The 17,500-nt window shown below is 43.9% G+C and overlaps 2 protein-coding genes across 2 annotated transcripts in view; one reads left to right on the top strand and one right to left on the bottom strand.

The window, feature by feature from the left end:
• Positions 1–3,033: 3,033 nt before the first annotated feature.
• On the top strand, positions 3,034–8,209 carry LOC123499113 (putative mediator of RNA polymerase II transcription subunit 12). Its single transcript, XM_045246742.1, has 4 exons — positions 3,034–3,121; positions 3,566–3,657; positions 4,245–6,883; positions 7,025–8,209. Exons 2-4 carry the CDS (start codon positions 3,588–3,590, stop codon positions 7,952–7,954), a joined length of 3,639 nt encoding a protein of 1,212 aa, XP_045102677.1. The 5' UTR covers positions 3,034–3,121; positions 3,566–3,587; the 3' UTR covers positions 7,955–8,209.
• A 3,381-nt stretch (positions 8,210–11,590) lies between these two features.
• LOC123499141 (LHFPL tetraspan subfamily member 3 protein-like) overlaps positions 11,591–17,500 on the bottom strand; it is a 12,721-nt gene continuing 6,811 nt past the window's right edge. Inside the window, 2 exon segments of the mRNA XM_045246805.1 lie at positions 11,591–12,789; positions 15,194–15,442. Of these exon segments, the coding sequence (XP_045102740.1) occupies positions 12,593–12,789; positions 15,194–15,442 (446 nt within the window). The 3' untranslated portion in view covers positions 11,591–12,592.

Here is a 17,500-nt window from a genome sequence, read left to right as displayed (position 1 = left end):
GTATTTTCTTATCCCCTTCAGCACTGGGACGCGTTTTTACCTTGAGTTTTGGGTGTGATTAGAAGAATTTATTTACGTTAGAAAGAGTCTATGGAGGTCAGGAGATTAATGGCCAGAGTCTTCACTATATTAATCCCTACATAAGTTTCTAAAGCTGTATAAAATCACCAAATAATAACCAGAATGAATATGAAAACACGTCATGGCACTGAAGAGATTAATGATACAAAACAGCTGCAGGATTTTGAGTTAGTGAAGCTTTCCCATCTCTTTGATAACGTCAGTGTTGTTGCCGCTAGGACGTAAGGAAAACTGCAGGACACCAGTTATGTTCCCTGTGGTACTCCCTGCATGAAACTTCCTTGCCCAAAGCCATCACAGTACACGTTACGGAATATATGCTCAATACTCTACCTTCTAAGACTCTAACCTCTTCAATACTACTACGTGTTTCCATATTCATTCTGCTTACTATTTGACGATTTTACACAACTTCAGAAACTTATGTGGGGGTTTAAAATAGTGAAGACTCTTGCCACTAATCTTCTGACCTATACAGATCCTTCGTAATATAAATAAAATTGTCTAAACATACCCAAAACTCATGGTAAAAATGTGTCCCAGTACTGAAAGGGTTAACTGTACTTATTGTTGTTTTATTTTTCTTTTATTTTTCAGTGTAATATTTGATGAAATACATTGGTCGTTGCTGTTTTTATTCTCTTTTTATATTTTATTTTATCTTCAATCACTAGTCTATCTTGATCTTATTTTTAACATTTTACCATTTTCGTTTCTATTTTCTTTGCTTAATTCATTTGACTGGTTCCTTCTCTTTCCTCTTGGTTCGCTGCCCGAGAAGACGTCACAAGATTTACACGTCTGACCAATTTTAAGTTAAGATTCTGTTGTTTAGTGTTAAAATGAAGGTGTTGGTGATTGTTCCCAGTCCTGCAGGCATGTGTGTGTGTGTGTGTGTGTGTGTGTGTGTGTGTGTGTGTGTGTGTGTGTGTGTGTGTGTCCCTTGAAATTAATGATATTTTGTCTACCTTTCTCTCTCTCTCTCTCTCTCTCTCTCTCTCTCTCTCTCTCGCATGGCAATTTTTTTCTTTGTGTGTGTGTGTGTGTACGAGTGGAGTCCTGCAGGGGTGTGATGCCATGCCTGTACCTACACCCATACACCCATATACCCTACACCCATACACGCCTGAGCCCTTCACATCACCTCACAGGGTTTCCAAACACGAGGCACGCATTACATGATGGAAATAATGATCACCGTGTTTGGTTAGCATGACATCTCTGTGTTGCAAAAAACGTGTTGGTCTCAGGACAGTTGCCCAATACAAGGGTGTCCTGTCCCTCCCCAGTTACCCTGCCAACGAACGCCACCACCTCCTTATTAATGTCCAATAAATGTAGTTTTGTAATGTCTGTCAAGCTTCGTGACTGTGAGTACGAGTTTCACCTGTGCTTGTTGAATCATAACCTTCTTCTCTTAACACATATTGCTACTTTATGACGTCTGAGCTTCCAAACCAACCGTGTTCTCGCAAGATTGGTTCGTGATTCCAGGATAAACCTTTCTGCTCCCTTAGAAACACAAGGGTCGGTGCTCACGTGGCAGTGCCTCTATTAACCCCTCCAGTACTAGGACGCATTTTTGCTTTGAGTTTTTGGGTGTGATTAGACGGTTTTATTTGCATTAGGAAGGTCTATGGAGTTCAGAAGATTAATGGCCTGAGTCTTTACAATTTTAATCCCAACATATGTTTCTGAAGCTGTATAAAATCGCCAACCAGAATGAAGATGGAAACGCGTCCTGGTACTGAAGGCGTTAAATATGTCGACGTATTTCCATTATCAGTCTCGTTTATGTATTAGTGTGATCTTGTCTATGACTCAACACTATAAAGCTGCTATTCCATTCCGTCATTCAGAGGCTGTGGCGGGGGGCAGTCCTCACAGCCACTGCCACAGCCGGGTCAGTTTCCTCAGTTTTCTGGATTAGGTCAAGAATAGCAAACTCTCCAGCTGCCCTGTTATCTCCGCTCTTCTTTCGCAGCTCTTTCACTCTTTTTTTTTTTTATGTTATGGCCTATAGCGCCTGTACTGAAGAGTATGGGAAGCACTGTCCAGCTTCCACCCATTAGCGTCGCAGGCAATTTTATTTATAGTGGTACCCATATTAGGGCCCATATCACCACCCAAGCGCATCTTTGGTGTAAGGCAATTACACCTCCACCTAGAACCTGGGTACCATGGTGACATGTCGGTAACTTTAAACCACTCGACAAATGACAAAATCTCAAGACGGCACGTGGTGTGATTCGAACCTATACCCATGCACGTCTGCCCGATCCCACGCTCACCTCCTTATCCACCACGCCTAGCCCTAACATTAACCTAAACTAACCAAGGTTGAAGAAGGAGTTAGGTTAGGTGAGGTTAAAGTGGGTTAGGTTAGTTTTGGTTATATTCTCATTCACACGTGATGGTAGCCGAGCGATAGAGGTGCGAAGGGGGAGTCGGGAAACGAGGAGAGCTGACGACTATTTTCAAAGGCTGTAGTCAAAGATACTCACGATCTTAAGGATACTTTTATGGTTCTGGTGATAGATTAGCAAGATTTCTAGTTTATCATAAGGAAAAACTGCCTTGAAAACCCTGCTACTCGTCTCTGGGGACTTGAAAAACTGTCGTGGTGAGAGACTAAGGCGTTTGTGAATATGGCCTCGTATACTTAAGATGCCGAGAGGGTTGAAGTGTGCGCCCTCTGAAGGAGTCCAGCTGGCGCCACGTACTCATTTGAAATCAGGTGCGTCATGCAGCCAGAGGACACAGCACTCCTGATTGGCACAATGGTGAGCTTCTGGCCAAAGATGATTAGAGTAATGTCAAAGCGCAATGTAGAACTTGCGTCAGCCAAGATTGTTCCTTTGTTTGTGAAGGTGTGCGTGGTGGTGCGATAATGAAGTGTTTGGGAATATGCAGGTGCGATAATGAGGTGTTTCTCCCTCTCTACATGACGTTGTCCTGGTTCAAGGTGATGGATATAAAAATAATATCTGTTCCATTTCCTTTTTAGTTTGACGTTGACTGGCACCACCACCGGACTGAGGTGAGAAAACTGGTTCCTATTTACTCTTGCTCACGTCAAGTCCATAGTGAAGGAAGTAATGAGGTGGGCCTGCGAGTGTCAGTGTGCTGCAGTGTTACCGCATCACCCACACTTCATGAAATAATCAGTAGATAATAAGCAAAACACACACACACACACACACACACACACACTGCTTACTGCTGCCCACTACAGAACTCAGCACAGACAGTAGCCTGTGTCAGTGAGCGTAGGTTTCAGCATCAAGAAGGGCGACTAGGTCACTTCCTGTTAAACCTTAGTGTCTTTTCTTACATATTGTTCTCTCTCTCTCTCTCTCTCTCTCTCTCTCTCTCTCTCTCTCTCTCTCTCTCTCTCTCATGGTAATTAATATTCTCTTTTGCGTGTTTATCTTTTCTTAAAGTACATTAACTTGTGTTTTTATTTACTTATTTTCCCGCCAAGATTGTTTTTGAATTCCCACAACATGAAGCTGAGACCTGGCAGTGTGCTGCTGCTGGTGGCGCTGGCAGCCACGACACTCACTTCCTATGCAGGTAAACAACAACAACAACAACAATAATAATAATAATAATAATAATAATAATAATAATAATAATAATAAATAACAGCATTATTTTTCTTTTATCGATAGCAGATAGAATAAAACACACACACACACACAAAGTGGTCAGGACGGGTTCGAATCCTAGCCACGGTCAGAGTGTAGGAAGGGCTTCCTTACTCGGGGTAACGGTACGCTAATGGTGGGCTTTCAGATAGGTACCCAAATAATCCGTCCTTTAGCCTATAAATTCCCGTCAAAAGCCCAAATCGTACAAGAATAAAAAAATGAGATTAAAACAGGGGACATACTACATACATATCTTAAACATCTGACGCATTATTGCAGCCTAGTCAATACGCAGGAATATGACATACTTTCGCTCAAAACCCTCTTAGCCTTCTTCTTCCTTCCCTGGTGGCATAACAAAGCAAAGTACAAGTCTTCCCGAATTAGACACGCATGTAGAAAAACGCCACGTGTAGTATAGACTAGTATTTGCTGCCTTTCCTCCACTATTCCTTCTCTCAACTCACGGATGTACATGCTTACTCTGTTGACACTGTCCCATCTCTGCAGCACCGTTCATGTGCCCTAGCGGGGATGAGCCCGTGTGTGGCAGTGACGGCCAAACCTACCCTAACAAGTGCTTACTGGACATCATGAGGAAATTCAATGCTAACATCACTGTGACCTATAAAGGAAAGTGCGCCGGTACTAAGATGGACCCGTGGCAGAACACCAGCGGGGACAAAGAGCTCACCGAGGAACAGCTGCAGCACATTGAGGGACAAGTGGAAATCGTTAGCGGTCAGCAACAAAGCATTAGTGAACAGCAGCATCAGACCAGCGGTGAAACGCAAGATAAACAGCAAACTCTAAACACACAGCAACAAACTATCAAACAGCAACAACACACCGTTAACAAGCAGCAGTTTCTTCCCGATGTCCTGCAATACAGCACCGGTATGCAGCAGTCTCCCAGTTCACAGCAGAAATACACGGTCGAGCAGCAGCAACTCAGCACTGGACAACAACAGCCTACCAATCAGCAGAAACAAACAGAACAGCAGCAAGACTCGACTAAAGATAAGCAGGAAGCAGAATCCAAGTATACCAAATATTACAAGTGGCACAAGTACATGGCCACAGAAAATCCAGAGCAACTGTTTGGCTGGTACCGGTACATGACAGCCTCACATCCAGAGGTGTTCTATAACTGGTACCAATACATCACCTCGACCAATCCAGAAGTATTTTACAACTGGTATCTTTACATGGTCAAAGCCTACCCACAGGTCCTCTCCAGCTGGTTCCAGGACAAACCCTCTGGACTCTATAGCGACTACCAGCAACAGACGGGTGAACAGAAGCAACACAGCACCACAACACTAAACATGCAAGCAATCAACCAGAATGTGCTGCACTCTTGGGATTTGAACAAACCTCCAACTTTTACTGGCGTGGACAGCAAACTCACAGACACACAAGAGATGCGTCCTACAGACACTCTAATACAGCAACAACCTAACGAATTAAAGCTGCATCACACCTTTATACAGCAGAAGCGTCCAGCATCACAGCTGCATTACACCTCTGAACAGCAACACTCTCAAACATCACAGCAGCAAAACATCTTTGAACAGGAACAAACTCAAGCATCACAACAAACCGTTGAACAGCAGAGTCCAGTATTACAGCAACAAACCTTTGTTGAACAGGAAAAAACTCAAACGTCACAGCAACAAACCGTCGTTGAACAAGAAAAAAGTCAAACGTCACAGCAACAAACCGTCGTTGAACAGCAGATGTCTCCAGCATCACAGCAACAAATTATTGTTGAACAACAGAAGCGTCCAACATCACAGCAACAAATCGTTGAACAGCAACAAACTCAGTTATCACAGCAGCAAAATATTTTTGAACAGGAACAAACTCAAACATCACAGCAACTAAACATCGTTGAACAGCAGAAGCGTCCAGCATCACAGCAACTTAACATCGTTGAACAGCAGAAGCGTCCATCATCACAGCAAAAAATCGCTGAACAGCAACAAACACAAACATCACAGCAACTAAACATCGTTGAACAGCAGAAACGTCCAGCATCACAGCAACAAATCGTTGAACAGCAACAAACTCAAACATCACAGCAACAAACTCAAACGTCACAGCAACTAAACATCGTTGAACAGCAGAAACGTCCAGCATCACAGCTGCACTACACCACTGAACAGCAACAAACTCAAACATCACAGCAGCAAAACATCTTTGAACATGAAGAAAGTCAAACATCACAGCAAAAAACCATCGTTGAACAGCAGAAGCGTCCAGCATTACAGCAACAAATCGTTGAACAGCAACAAACTCAAACATCACAGCAACAAAACGTCTTTGAACAGCAGAAGCCAGCTTCACAGCAACAAATCGTTGAACAGCAAACTCAAACGTCACAGCAACAAACCATCGTTGAACAGGAAAAAAGTCAAACATCACAGCAACAAACTGTCGTTGAACAACATACGCGTCCAGCATCACAGCAACAGATTATCATTGAACAGCAGAAGCGTCCAGCATCACAGCAACAAATCGTTGAGCAACAACAAACTCATACATCACAGCAACTAAACATCGCTGAACAGCAGAAGCGTCCAGCATCACAACAACAAATCGTTGAACAGCAACTAATTCAAACATCACAGCAACAAAACATCGTTGAACAGCAGCAAACTCAAGCATCACAGCAACAAAACCCCGTAGTACAGCAGCACCGCCCAGACTCACAGCTGGTGCACCTCATTGAACACCAACAATTTCTGCCACCACAGCTGCAATACTTCGCTGAACAGCATCAACGACCAGCCTTACAACCACAATACTTCGTTGGACAGCAACTTCCGCCACCACAGCTGCACTACTTCGTTGAACAGCAGAGGCGTCCAGCATCACAGCAACAAACCACCGTTGAACACCAACAAACTCAAACATCACAGCAAAAAACCATCGTTGAACAGGAACAAGCTCAAGCATCACAGCAACATACCATTATTGAACAGCAGAAGCGTCCAGCACCACAGCAACAAGTTATCGTTGAACAGGACCAGACTCAAACATTACAGCAACAAAACATCGTTGAAGTTGAACAGCAGAAGCGTCCAGCATCACAGCAACAAAACATCTTTGAACAGCAAAAAACTCAAGCATTACAGCAACAAAACATCTTTGAACAGCAGCAACGGCCAGCATCACAGCAACAATACACCACTGAACAGCAACTAACTCAACAGCTACAAAACAACAGCAGCAACACCAGCATCACAGCAACAATACATCACCGAACAGCAACTAACTTACAAAACATCCTTGAACAGCAACAAACACAATCATCACAGCTACAAAACATTCTTGAACAGCAGCAACGTCCAGCATCACAGCAACAATACACCACTGAACAGCAACAAACTCAATCATCACAGCTACAAAACATCCTTGAACAACAGCAACGTCCAGCATCACAGCAACGATACACCACTGAACAGCAACACAGCCAAACGTCACCGCTGCAATACACCCCTGGACCGCAGCATCGTAGCGTAATAAGGCTGCAATACACCATAGAAGGCCAGCAAGCTTCAGCACCGGTATACATCCTTGAACCGGTACCGTCTCCTAACTCACAGCAGCAATTCTCTGTCCCGCAGCAGTACACACCTGGACTGCCCCGGCCTGGCACTCAGTATCGCCAGCTTATCGGCTCTCTGTTTTACTTACCTCTTCAAGACACCACTGTCAAGAAGGCTGATGTAGGGCTCACTGCTTACCCCACCCAGCCTGACCAGCGGGAGGACACACTCACTACCCAACACAAGCTCAGTTACAATGCATTCCAGAGCACCCCAGAACAGCAGCAGTCCAAGGTGACAGTAGGTGGGCCAAACCAAGGTAGACCCTCCGTTCAATCTGGTGTACTCTACAACTACCGGAAGCAAAGCACATACCAGTCACAGCCACCAGCACAGTCCAAGGTGGTTTATACTACTTCCTACCAGAACAAGCCCGTGGTAGTCAGTAGCCTGAACACCCTCACAACAGCTGCCAAACCCGCGCTTTATGATTCCTACCAGCAGGGCTCCGCTACGAAATTTGTTTACACTCCCTACCACAACACAGCGATCGCCAAGCCACAAGTATATCAATGGAACAAGTTACCTGCTCCCCAAATGAAGCCAGTTTCTCCTTCCTCCCAGAACAAACAAAAGCCTATTGTCTTTTCTCTGTATTACAATTAAGAAGCAGTAGGTTTGTCTGTCTGTCTGTCTGTCTGCCTCTCATTCTCAGCCCCGTGAACGGCGCTAAAAGCCTAACTATATGTATAAACTGGTCACATTCCAATATTTCTTCATCTTAGCCACAGTTGTCTTAAAGAATGAATAAAATAAAACTAATAATTCAAATGCGTGGTGTTCCTCCTCAGCAACTACTACTTTTCTGGGAGAATTGTTGCCTTCAAGAACTTTTAAACTGCTTCAATAAACCCCTACCTATTGTTTGTTATTGATTCCTCCTACAGCTGCTGTGAAAGTGGAATGCTGTGTGACGAATGACGAATGTTGTTCACCGTCACACTATGTGCCTCTGACGTGTCCTTGCCCTTATACTGCCAGGCCCTGTTGTTGTTGTTGTTGCTGTTGTTGTTGTTGTAAATGTAATTGTAGTAGTAGTAGTAGTAGTAGTAGCAGCAGCATAAAAACAAAACATTTTATCTCACCCCCTTCATGCCTTCCTTTTTTTTTTTTTCCCTATATTTACAGAATGCTGTGGTTAAAAAGATTATAAAAAATTCAAGGACATAAGAAAATCAGAACCTAAAGTAGACCAACCTGTGGCAGTTCTTGTATACATGTTTACTTACGTCCATTCATCCTCCCTATCCAGAAATCTACTTGATCTTCTAAAGTCCGCCATGAAGTAGGCAGCCGCCAATGCATTACTGGCTCTATCCAGGCATCTAGGAACATGTGCATCATGATATTCACGGGCAACAGACGGGCAAGGTACACACTCCTTATGTTATACTAAGCAATGCAAAGCTGCCTTGTGTTGTTTCACTGATCACCTTAATTTTCCACAATTTGCAAACACCCTCGTTTTTCACTTGCAATCGATGATTTTCTATTCGGATCAAAATCTAAATGAAAATTGAAAACAGTTTCGGCCAAAATTTGTTGAGGGCCGTGACGGCCTTGGGCGCCGCACTGGGGGAGAAGGTGGCTGTTGGGTCCTGCCTGGGGCCCAAGGCAAGGAACTGGCAGCAGGTCCTTCTTTTCCTTTGTAGCCTTAAGCTTCATTGATAATCATCCACTTGCAGTGCCTCATACTAGGCAAGGAGTTGCCATAAGCAAGGGATCAATGTCTACCATTCACCAGATGTTGACCAGAGGGGGGAGTCCTTATAGGGAAATAAGAGCTCCTTCCATAGAGTCTGGTGGAGGGTGTCTCTTGATTGTGGTAGCACTGGGCTGAATAAATCGCCATGAACGAGGGCACGCTGTGCACCATGCACTAGACACTGGCAGTACGAAGGGAGTTCTTTAGAGATGAGAGGGCTCACTTCATGCCAGGTTCTGGGGCGTAGTGTGTGGCACGCTGTGCACCATGCACCAGACACTGGCAGTACGAGGGGGGTCCTTCAGGGGTGAGAGGACTCCCTTCATGTCAGTGGCTGGGGCGTGGTGTGTGGCACGCTGGGCGCCATACACCAGGCACTGGCAGTACGAGGGGGGTCCTTCAGGGGTGAGAGGACTCACTTCATGCCAGTGGCTGGGGTGTGGTGTGTGGCACGCTGGGCGCCATACACCAGACACTGGCAGTACGAGGGGGGTCCTTCAGGGGTGAGAGGACTCCTTCATGTCAGTGGCTGGGGGTGTGGTGTGTGGCACGCTGGGCGCCATACACCAGACACTGGCAGTACGAGGGGGGTCCTTCAGGGGTGAGAGGACTCACTTCATGCCAGTGGCTGGGGGTGTGGTGTGAGGCACGCTGTACGTTATGCACCAGACATTGGCAGGAGGAGGAGGGACCTCTACTGGTGAGAGGACTCACTTCATGACAGTGGCTGGGGCGTGGTGTGTGGGGTCATTGCTCATGGCGATCCGTGTGAGGCGCGGCAAGGTTGCCTCGTCACTGCTCTCACACCCTGACCTGATGGGAATACGTCTTGCATCGATCGTCATTGCGTGGAAAATCGAAGCGTGGAAAATATTATCGTGGAAAATCGAAGCGTGGAAAATATTATCGTGGAAAATATTATCGTGGAAAATCGAAGCGTGGAAAATATTATCGTGGAAAATCGAAGCGTGGAAAATATTATCGTGGAAAATCGAAGCGTGGAAAATCGAAGCGTAGAAAATATTATCGTGGAAAATCGAAGCGTGGAAAATATTATCGTGGAAAATCGAAGCGTGGAAAATATTATCGTGGAAAATCGAAGCGTGGAAAATATTATCGTGGAAAATCGAAGCGTGGAAAATATTATCGTGGAAAATCGAAGCGTGGAAAATATTATCGTGGAAAATCGAAGCGTGGAAAATATTATCGTGGAAAATCGAAGCGTGGAAAATATTATCGTGGAAAATCGAAGCGTGGAAAATATTATCGTGGAAAATCGAAGCGTGGAAAATATTATCGTGGAAAATCGAAGCGTGGAAAATATTATCGTGGAAAATCGAAGCGTGGAAAATATTATCGTGGAAAATCGAAGCGTGGAAAATATTATCGTGGAAAATCGAAGCGTGGAAAATATTATCGTGGAAAATCGAAGCGTGGAAAATATTATCGTGGAAAATCGAAGCGTGGAAAATATTATCGTGGAAAATCGAAGCGTGGAAAATATTATCGTGGAAAATCGAAGCGTGGAAAATATTATCGTGGAAAATCGAAGCGTGGAAAATATTATCGTGGAAAATCGAAGCGTGGAAAATATTATCGTGGAAAATCGAAGCGTGGAAAATTTATTTATTTATTTATTTATTTATCTATTTATCATATACTTTATGATATATATGTGCTGTACCACGGTGTTATTTGTACTTCTCGATATTATTTTTTCATTTATAATTTAGGACAGACTGCGTAAAAATAAATGAGAGAGAGAGAGAGAGAGAGAGAGAGAGAGAGAGAGAGAGAGAGAGAGAGAGACAAGAGAGATAGAGGCGGTGGTGTAGTGGAAGGTGGTGAGCGTGGGATCGGGCAAACGTCCACGCGTAGGTTCAAATCCACCACGTATCGCCTTGACGCTTTGCCATTTGTCGAGTAGATTAAAATCACCAACATGTCACTATGATACCCAGGTTCTAGGGCAAAGTTTCCCGACCTGGGGCACTAACACTCTCTGGGGGTGCTGGGAAGTGATGCACACACTTACTAGTAGGAGGAGGAGGAGGAGGAGGAGGAGGAAGAGATCTATCACCATTATCATCACAGCAATAGTAATAATAGTAGTAGCAGCAGTAATAGTAAAAGTAATGTCAAGAAAACCCAGAGATGCAGGAATTCGTAGGAAAATATACAGAAATAATGAAAGGAATATTAATTTGTAACCTGACATAGTGTTGTTTGATTTGAGGAAATGCAGAAATATGTAGAGAAAAATTAACATATAGAAATTATAAGGTCTAATCGTACACAAATCTCGAGCTAAAAAAATGTGTCCCAGTACTGAAGGGGCTAAATTTCAAGTATATAAAACAGACAGACTTAAGTACCAGTGCCTTGACAAACATTCACTGCTTGCGGCCTACTTAAAAAAATAAATAAATATAAATAAATGAATAAATAGATAAATGAATGAAAAATATCCAGTGCAGTCTCATTTCCCGGTCAGAAGCAATGGTCTGACAGGACACTGGTTACACACAAACTATTTATTCTTTAACGCTTTTTTTTATTCCTCCACATACAAACACTGGAAGTTGAGGTTTGACATAAATACATCTGGAAATGCAATATAGACACTTGTAGCTGTAATGGTTTGCTACACACCACCCTGGGGCACACCACAGTGTTATGTATGTACGTATGTCCACCAGGGGTCAAGTTAACCTATAAATGGCCAAATGTTCACTCATATCACTACTATTACTACTATGTACAGCACAGGTAGACCATGACAACAGAACATGTTACACTGGCTACACACACACACACACACACACACACACACACACACACACACACACACACACACACACACACAGTCCCTAAAGATCGGAGGATAAGAAATGACTTGAAACAATTACTGTGCGGAAAATATTTGTGCATGAATGTGAAATTGAGCACTTTCCTGTAGCAATGTGTGTGTGTGTGTGTGTGTGTGTGTGTGTGTGTGTGTGTGTGTGTGTGTGTGTGTGTGTGTGTTACTTTCATTCACAACACCTGGAATCATTTCGTTGTTGACACATTTCTATAACTAATGAGTCGGTGTGTTTGCAACTGTCCCACATGAGGGTATGGCTGGGCCGCTGAGCCTCGTGGGGTGACAGACGTGGCGACAGCAGCAGCGACAGCAGCGGTATGTACTCCCCTGCCGGCAAAATGTGGCAGGACTGAAGTAAACACTCACACCACACCAGAAAGGAGCCAACACAAGGTTCCCTGCACAATAGAACCTACACAAAAACATCAAAATTTCACATCTCCAAAAGAGAAACCTAATACAAAAACTCTAATATATAAAAAAAAAAACTATTAAATGTAAAACTATCAAATATTCCTACACAGAGCTGAACAGTCTACACAGAGGAGGTAAACTAGACAGCATCAAGAATTCTAAACCCAGGGAGAGAAACAAGTCACTGAAATAAGACCAAGAGATGAAGCCGTCACAGGGCACAAAAAGGCAAAGCCACCGGAAGACCACTGAAGGAAGCCTAGAGCTGGAAATTCTGCACGGAGGAGGCATAGTGGGCACGGTAGGGGGAGTTCTTGGAGCGGGCTGTGTGGTGGGAGAACTCTGAGAAGCGGTCGTGGTCTGGATGGGGCATGAGCATCACCGGCTGAAGGTTGAGAGACTTGCGGGAACCAGCCAGACTGCCAGCGTCACCAACGAAGCCTGTGTTCATCTGGCCTGTACAGGGAAGGGTGAAGGAATGAGAACAGTAACACAACACAGGAATAGGCAAAGAATAGGGTGATGTGTGGGTATTTCGTACTGTTAGTGGAAAAAACTCATATCATCGCTACACATGTTCATCTGGCCTGTACGGAGAAGGGTGAAGGGATGAGAACAGTAACACAACTCAGGAATAGGCCAAGAATAGGGTGATGTGTGGGTATATCGTACTATTAGTGGAAAAGAATCATATCATCGCTACACTCATGACAATCCCTATCATATTTCATTTTTATGTAAGAGGGAAAACTGGACAAAGGCAACATAAGACGAAAAAGAAAGCCCCCACTAAGCTGCCAGTCCCCTTGCAGGTCTGAGAGTTAGCCAAAGGAAGGGATGTCTTGAAACCTCCCTCTTAAATGAAATCAAGTCGTAGGAAGTTGGAAATACAGAAGTAGATAAGAAGTTCAAGAGTTTACGTTTTTCTAAACCTGAAACTCATATTGTAAATTCCCCAAAACCAAAGGAAGAATAAGTAGAATAAAAAAAAACTCAAATCTTATTCCCAAAAATCAAAGAAAAAAAAAAAAAAGAAAAAGAAAGAAAAGGTCAAATTTCTCTGCACTAAAAGTCTTGATCCTTGAAAACAAAACAAAACAAAACAAAAAAATAAATAACAGCGCAATTCAAACCTCACTAATTATCAAACACCTGCAAAAACAAGAACAATTAACTCCTTTCACCTGTCCATCATCACCATCATCAGCAGCACCACCTGTACTCTTAATTAGCACCTGGTGAAATGGCAAGGTAATCTGATGGTGATTGTAATGTCAAGTAACTCGTGAAGGAGGGATGGGTGAGGGGATGGGTGGGTGGGAGGATGGGTATGGGTGGGTGTGGGTGGCAGTGGGTGATGGTGACGGTCTATGAAAGATGAAAGGGTGATAAATATAAAGTACGTATCCAGAAATGCTCTTCTCTCTCACCAGAACTATTTTTTTCAAGGCGACAGAGATAATTAGCGGGGTTTTCAAGAGTGTTTCTCCAGTTAATAATGCAGAAATCTTGTCACTCTGCCTCTAGAACCGTAAAAACACCTTAAAAATCGCTCTTCTCTCTCACCACGACTATTTTCCAAGGCCACAGAGATAATTAGCGTGGTTTTCAAGTGTTTCTCCAGTTAATAATGCAGAAATCTTGTCACTCTGCCTCTAGAATCGTAAAAACACCTTAAAAAACTGGTGTAAATTTAAATTAAATATTTTGAAATACTGGAGGTGAAGCGCAGAAGGGTTTGAGGATACGAGCTTAAGAATGAGAGATAATGAAGCATGGATGATGAGAGAGAGAGAGAGAGAGAGAGAGAGAGAGAGAGAGAGAGAGAGAGAGAGAGAGAGAGAGAGAGAGAGAGAGAGATAGGACGCAAACTACTAGTACTTGTCAAATCCCATGCAGAGTGACCCGAGCGGACCCTGAACACTATCCTGGAGGTGTCACAGTCAGGGTCACAAAGGAAGGTCATGCATCAAGGTACGATCCAGAGAAAAAGGTCAAATTAAGAGTCGTGGGAAGATCTGCGTTGAAATATAAAAAAAGAAAGGAAAAAATGCAGAGAAAAACGTCAAATTAAGAGGCGTGGGAAGAATAATCTGCGTTGATAAACAAAGAAAGGTAAAAAAAAATGCTGGATTAGTAACATTTGAATACACACAAGTCATGCTGAAAGAAATGACTTGATAAAACAGTGGGGGAGAAAAAAAAAAAAAAGTCAACAGAACATGCATCAGTAAAAGGGAACCGTATATACAAGTCATGCTAGAGAGAGTGAGAGGAATGACACAGAGGAAAGAGAAACAAAGTAAATGCAAAAATCTGAACACAGTAAGCACATCACGCCAATAGAGAGAACACAATGAAGAAAAATATGACAATACAAAAGAAAAATCATAACACCAAGAGAAAAACTGAGCTGAAAGGGAAAAATATATATAGTCATGCTTAGAACCAGAATAATGAAATGCAATAATGTACACAGTGCAATACAAACACACACACACACACACACACACACACACACACACACACCATCATGCTAAGAAATATAGATAAAACAACAATTCAAGCATATGACACACCATGCTTCACACACACACACACACACACACACACGCAGAGAGACAAGAGAGAAGGGCAATAGTACCAGGCAGGGTAGCAGAAGAGGAGGCAGGAGGGCCGGGAACAGGAAGCCCAGGAACACGGTGAGAAGGAGGAGGAGGAAGAGTATGGTACTGCTTGAGAGGCTGATGTGGGTGCTGGAGGTGGGGCTGGAGGTGAGACTGGTGAGGTGGTGGAGGGAGGGGCTGTTGAGGGTGCTGAGGGTGCTGGGGGTGTTGAGGGTGTTGAGGGGGCAGCGTACCCTTGTAAACAGAACCCCCATACAAAGGTTCCGGTTCTGGCTGCAGCTTAACGTGTCGAGTGGCCAGAACGAAGGCAAGTGTGGCCAGGACTATTGCATCCAGTACTCCTATGATGGCCAGGACAAACGCCCATCGCACCTCGCATTCCCCGACGTGGTACTGCCGCGCGGTGGGCCCACAAACGGCGCGCACTTCAGAGGCCGACCATCCTGCTGGGAACACTGCCACACCCACACCCAGAAGCAGTGCTGTGGAAGAGGAATGGAGGTGAAAGGTGGAGAGAAAACACGAGATTAAGATATGCAGGGGAGGATTACACACACAAATACACACACACGCTAATCTCTCTCTCTCTCTCTCTCTCTCTCAACACAATAAAATCAGTCGACCCAGTAACCTTGTGGGGATAATTGCTGGCAGGAAAAAAATATGTGACAATAGATAGATCAAGGACAATGTGTGTGTGTGTGTGTGTGTGTGTGTGTGTGTGTGTGTGTGTGTGTGTGTGTGTGTGTTTTGGGATAGGTGTAGGAACTCTCTCTCTAAATAATATTGTATAGTAGTAGTAGTAGTAGTAGTAGTAGTAGCAGTGGTGGTGGTGGTGGTGGTGGCGTCAGTGGTGGTGCTGGCTTTCTCTTACGTGTTGTGACGAAGAAAGAGAGAAAAGAGGAGGAGGAGGAGGAGGAGGAGGAGGAGGAGTGGGGGATAAACACCCTACCAGTGACAGGCTGTACTGGAAACTACTGAGAGAGAGAGAGAGAGAGAGAGAGAGAGAGAGAGAGAGAGAGAGAGAGAGAGAGAGAGAGAGAGAGAGAGAGAGAGAAGGCGGGTGAACCTCATATATCCTTTCCCACACACCAGCACACCTGTTACCTGTCATTACCTACAATAATCATTACAAGCACACTAAATCACCTGTTTTTTCATTTTTTTCCTTACGTTCGTGTGTGTGTGTGTGTGTGTGTGTGTGTGTGTGTGTGTGTGTGTGTGTCATTCGCCGGAAGCATGACGTCATTGACCTTTAAAACCTCGACTCCTCCTCCTTCTCTTCTTCCGTCTTCTCTCCTTCATCCTTCCCAAATAATCTCTCTCTCTCTCTCTCTCTCTCGTGTAACTTTCTCTCCTTGACCGATGAGATGTGATTTTTGTTTTTGTTTTTCATTCAGTTTCCTTCATTCTCTTTAGTTTTCGCTCACCACCACTAAAAAAAATAAATAAATAAATAAAAATAAGTAAAATGAATAAAAATGGCATTGAATAAGTGAATAATACCATGAGAATGTGGTGGTCTGCGTTCATTCATTATTCATACTCCATTTGTTCATCTATACCTTCAAAGAGTGCGTGGATTTGGCTGAACAAGTAGATCATTCACGCATAATTGGTACCTCTCTCTCTCTCTCTCTCTCTCTCTCTCGTTCCGACACCTACACCTTTCCACACTTCTTTTTTTATCGTCTTTTTTTTCACACAAGCCACTCCTTCACTCCCTTCTCCCTCCCTCCCTTTCCCTCTCCTTCATACTCCCACACACCCCTCCCTCCCTTCCCCTTCTATACTCAATACTCCTCTCTCTCTCTCTCGTTACAACACCCCTTCACTTCACAAAGTTCCTCTCTTCTCCACTCTTCAACTTATCTCTCTGTTCACTGTTCTCTTTCTCCTCGTCGTCGTCCTCCTCCTCCTCCTCTTTCTCCTCTCAGTATCTCTCATTATATTTTCCTCTTATCCTTTTCCTCTACCATCAATTCGTGAACACTGCAAGGTCTGATGCGGCTTGAGTTTATGTATCATGTAACTTTATATATTGTGGTCTGCGTTTCTGTCTCTATGTAACTCTGCCTTATGTTACCGTACCAGTCTCGCCACTCAAACAGACTTCCGACTTTCTCCCCAGCCACTCTAGCTGTCCCCGTATCCCTTAAGCTGCCCATAAACGCTTTTCCTTAATTTCCTTTCTCACCACGTCTCTTTTCCAAGGCCACTGAGACGATTAGCCGGGTTTTCAAGTGTTTTTCAAGCTCATGATGTAGAAAAGTCTGTTAATCTGTCACTGGTAACGTAAAAACATCCAGAATATAAAATTGCTAACTCAAGGGAACGACAATATTCAAACACGCTCCGCTCTCTCACCACGACTGTTTACAAAGGCTTCCGAGGTGATCAGCTGGGTTATCAAGTGTTTCTCCTGTCAATAATGTAGAAATCTTGCTGTTGCTTCTGTCAATAAGGGAAATCTTGTTAATCTATCACCATAACCGTAAAAAGAACACCCTTAAGGACCCGTGTCTCTTCATGGGGTGGTG

Source organism: Portunus trituberculatus, chromosome 8 (genome assembly GCF_017591435.1).
Source record: "Portunus trituberculatus isolate SZX2019 chromosome 8, ASM1759143v1, whole genome shotgun sequence".
In the NCBI taxonomy this organism is placed as follows: domain Eukaryota; kingdom Metazoa; phylum Arthropoda; class Malacostraca; order Decapoda; family Portunidae; genus Portunus; species Portunus trituberculatus.
Note: the sequence above shows the minus strand (reverse complement) of the source record. Positions and strands in the feature narration are given on the sequence as shown.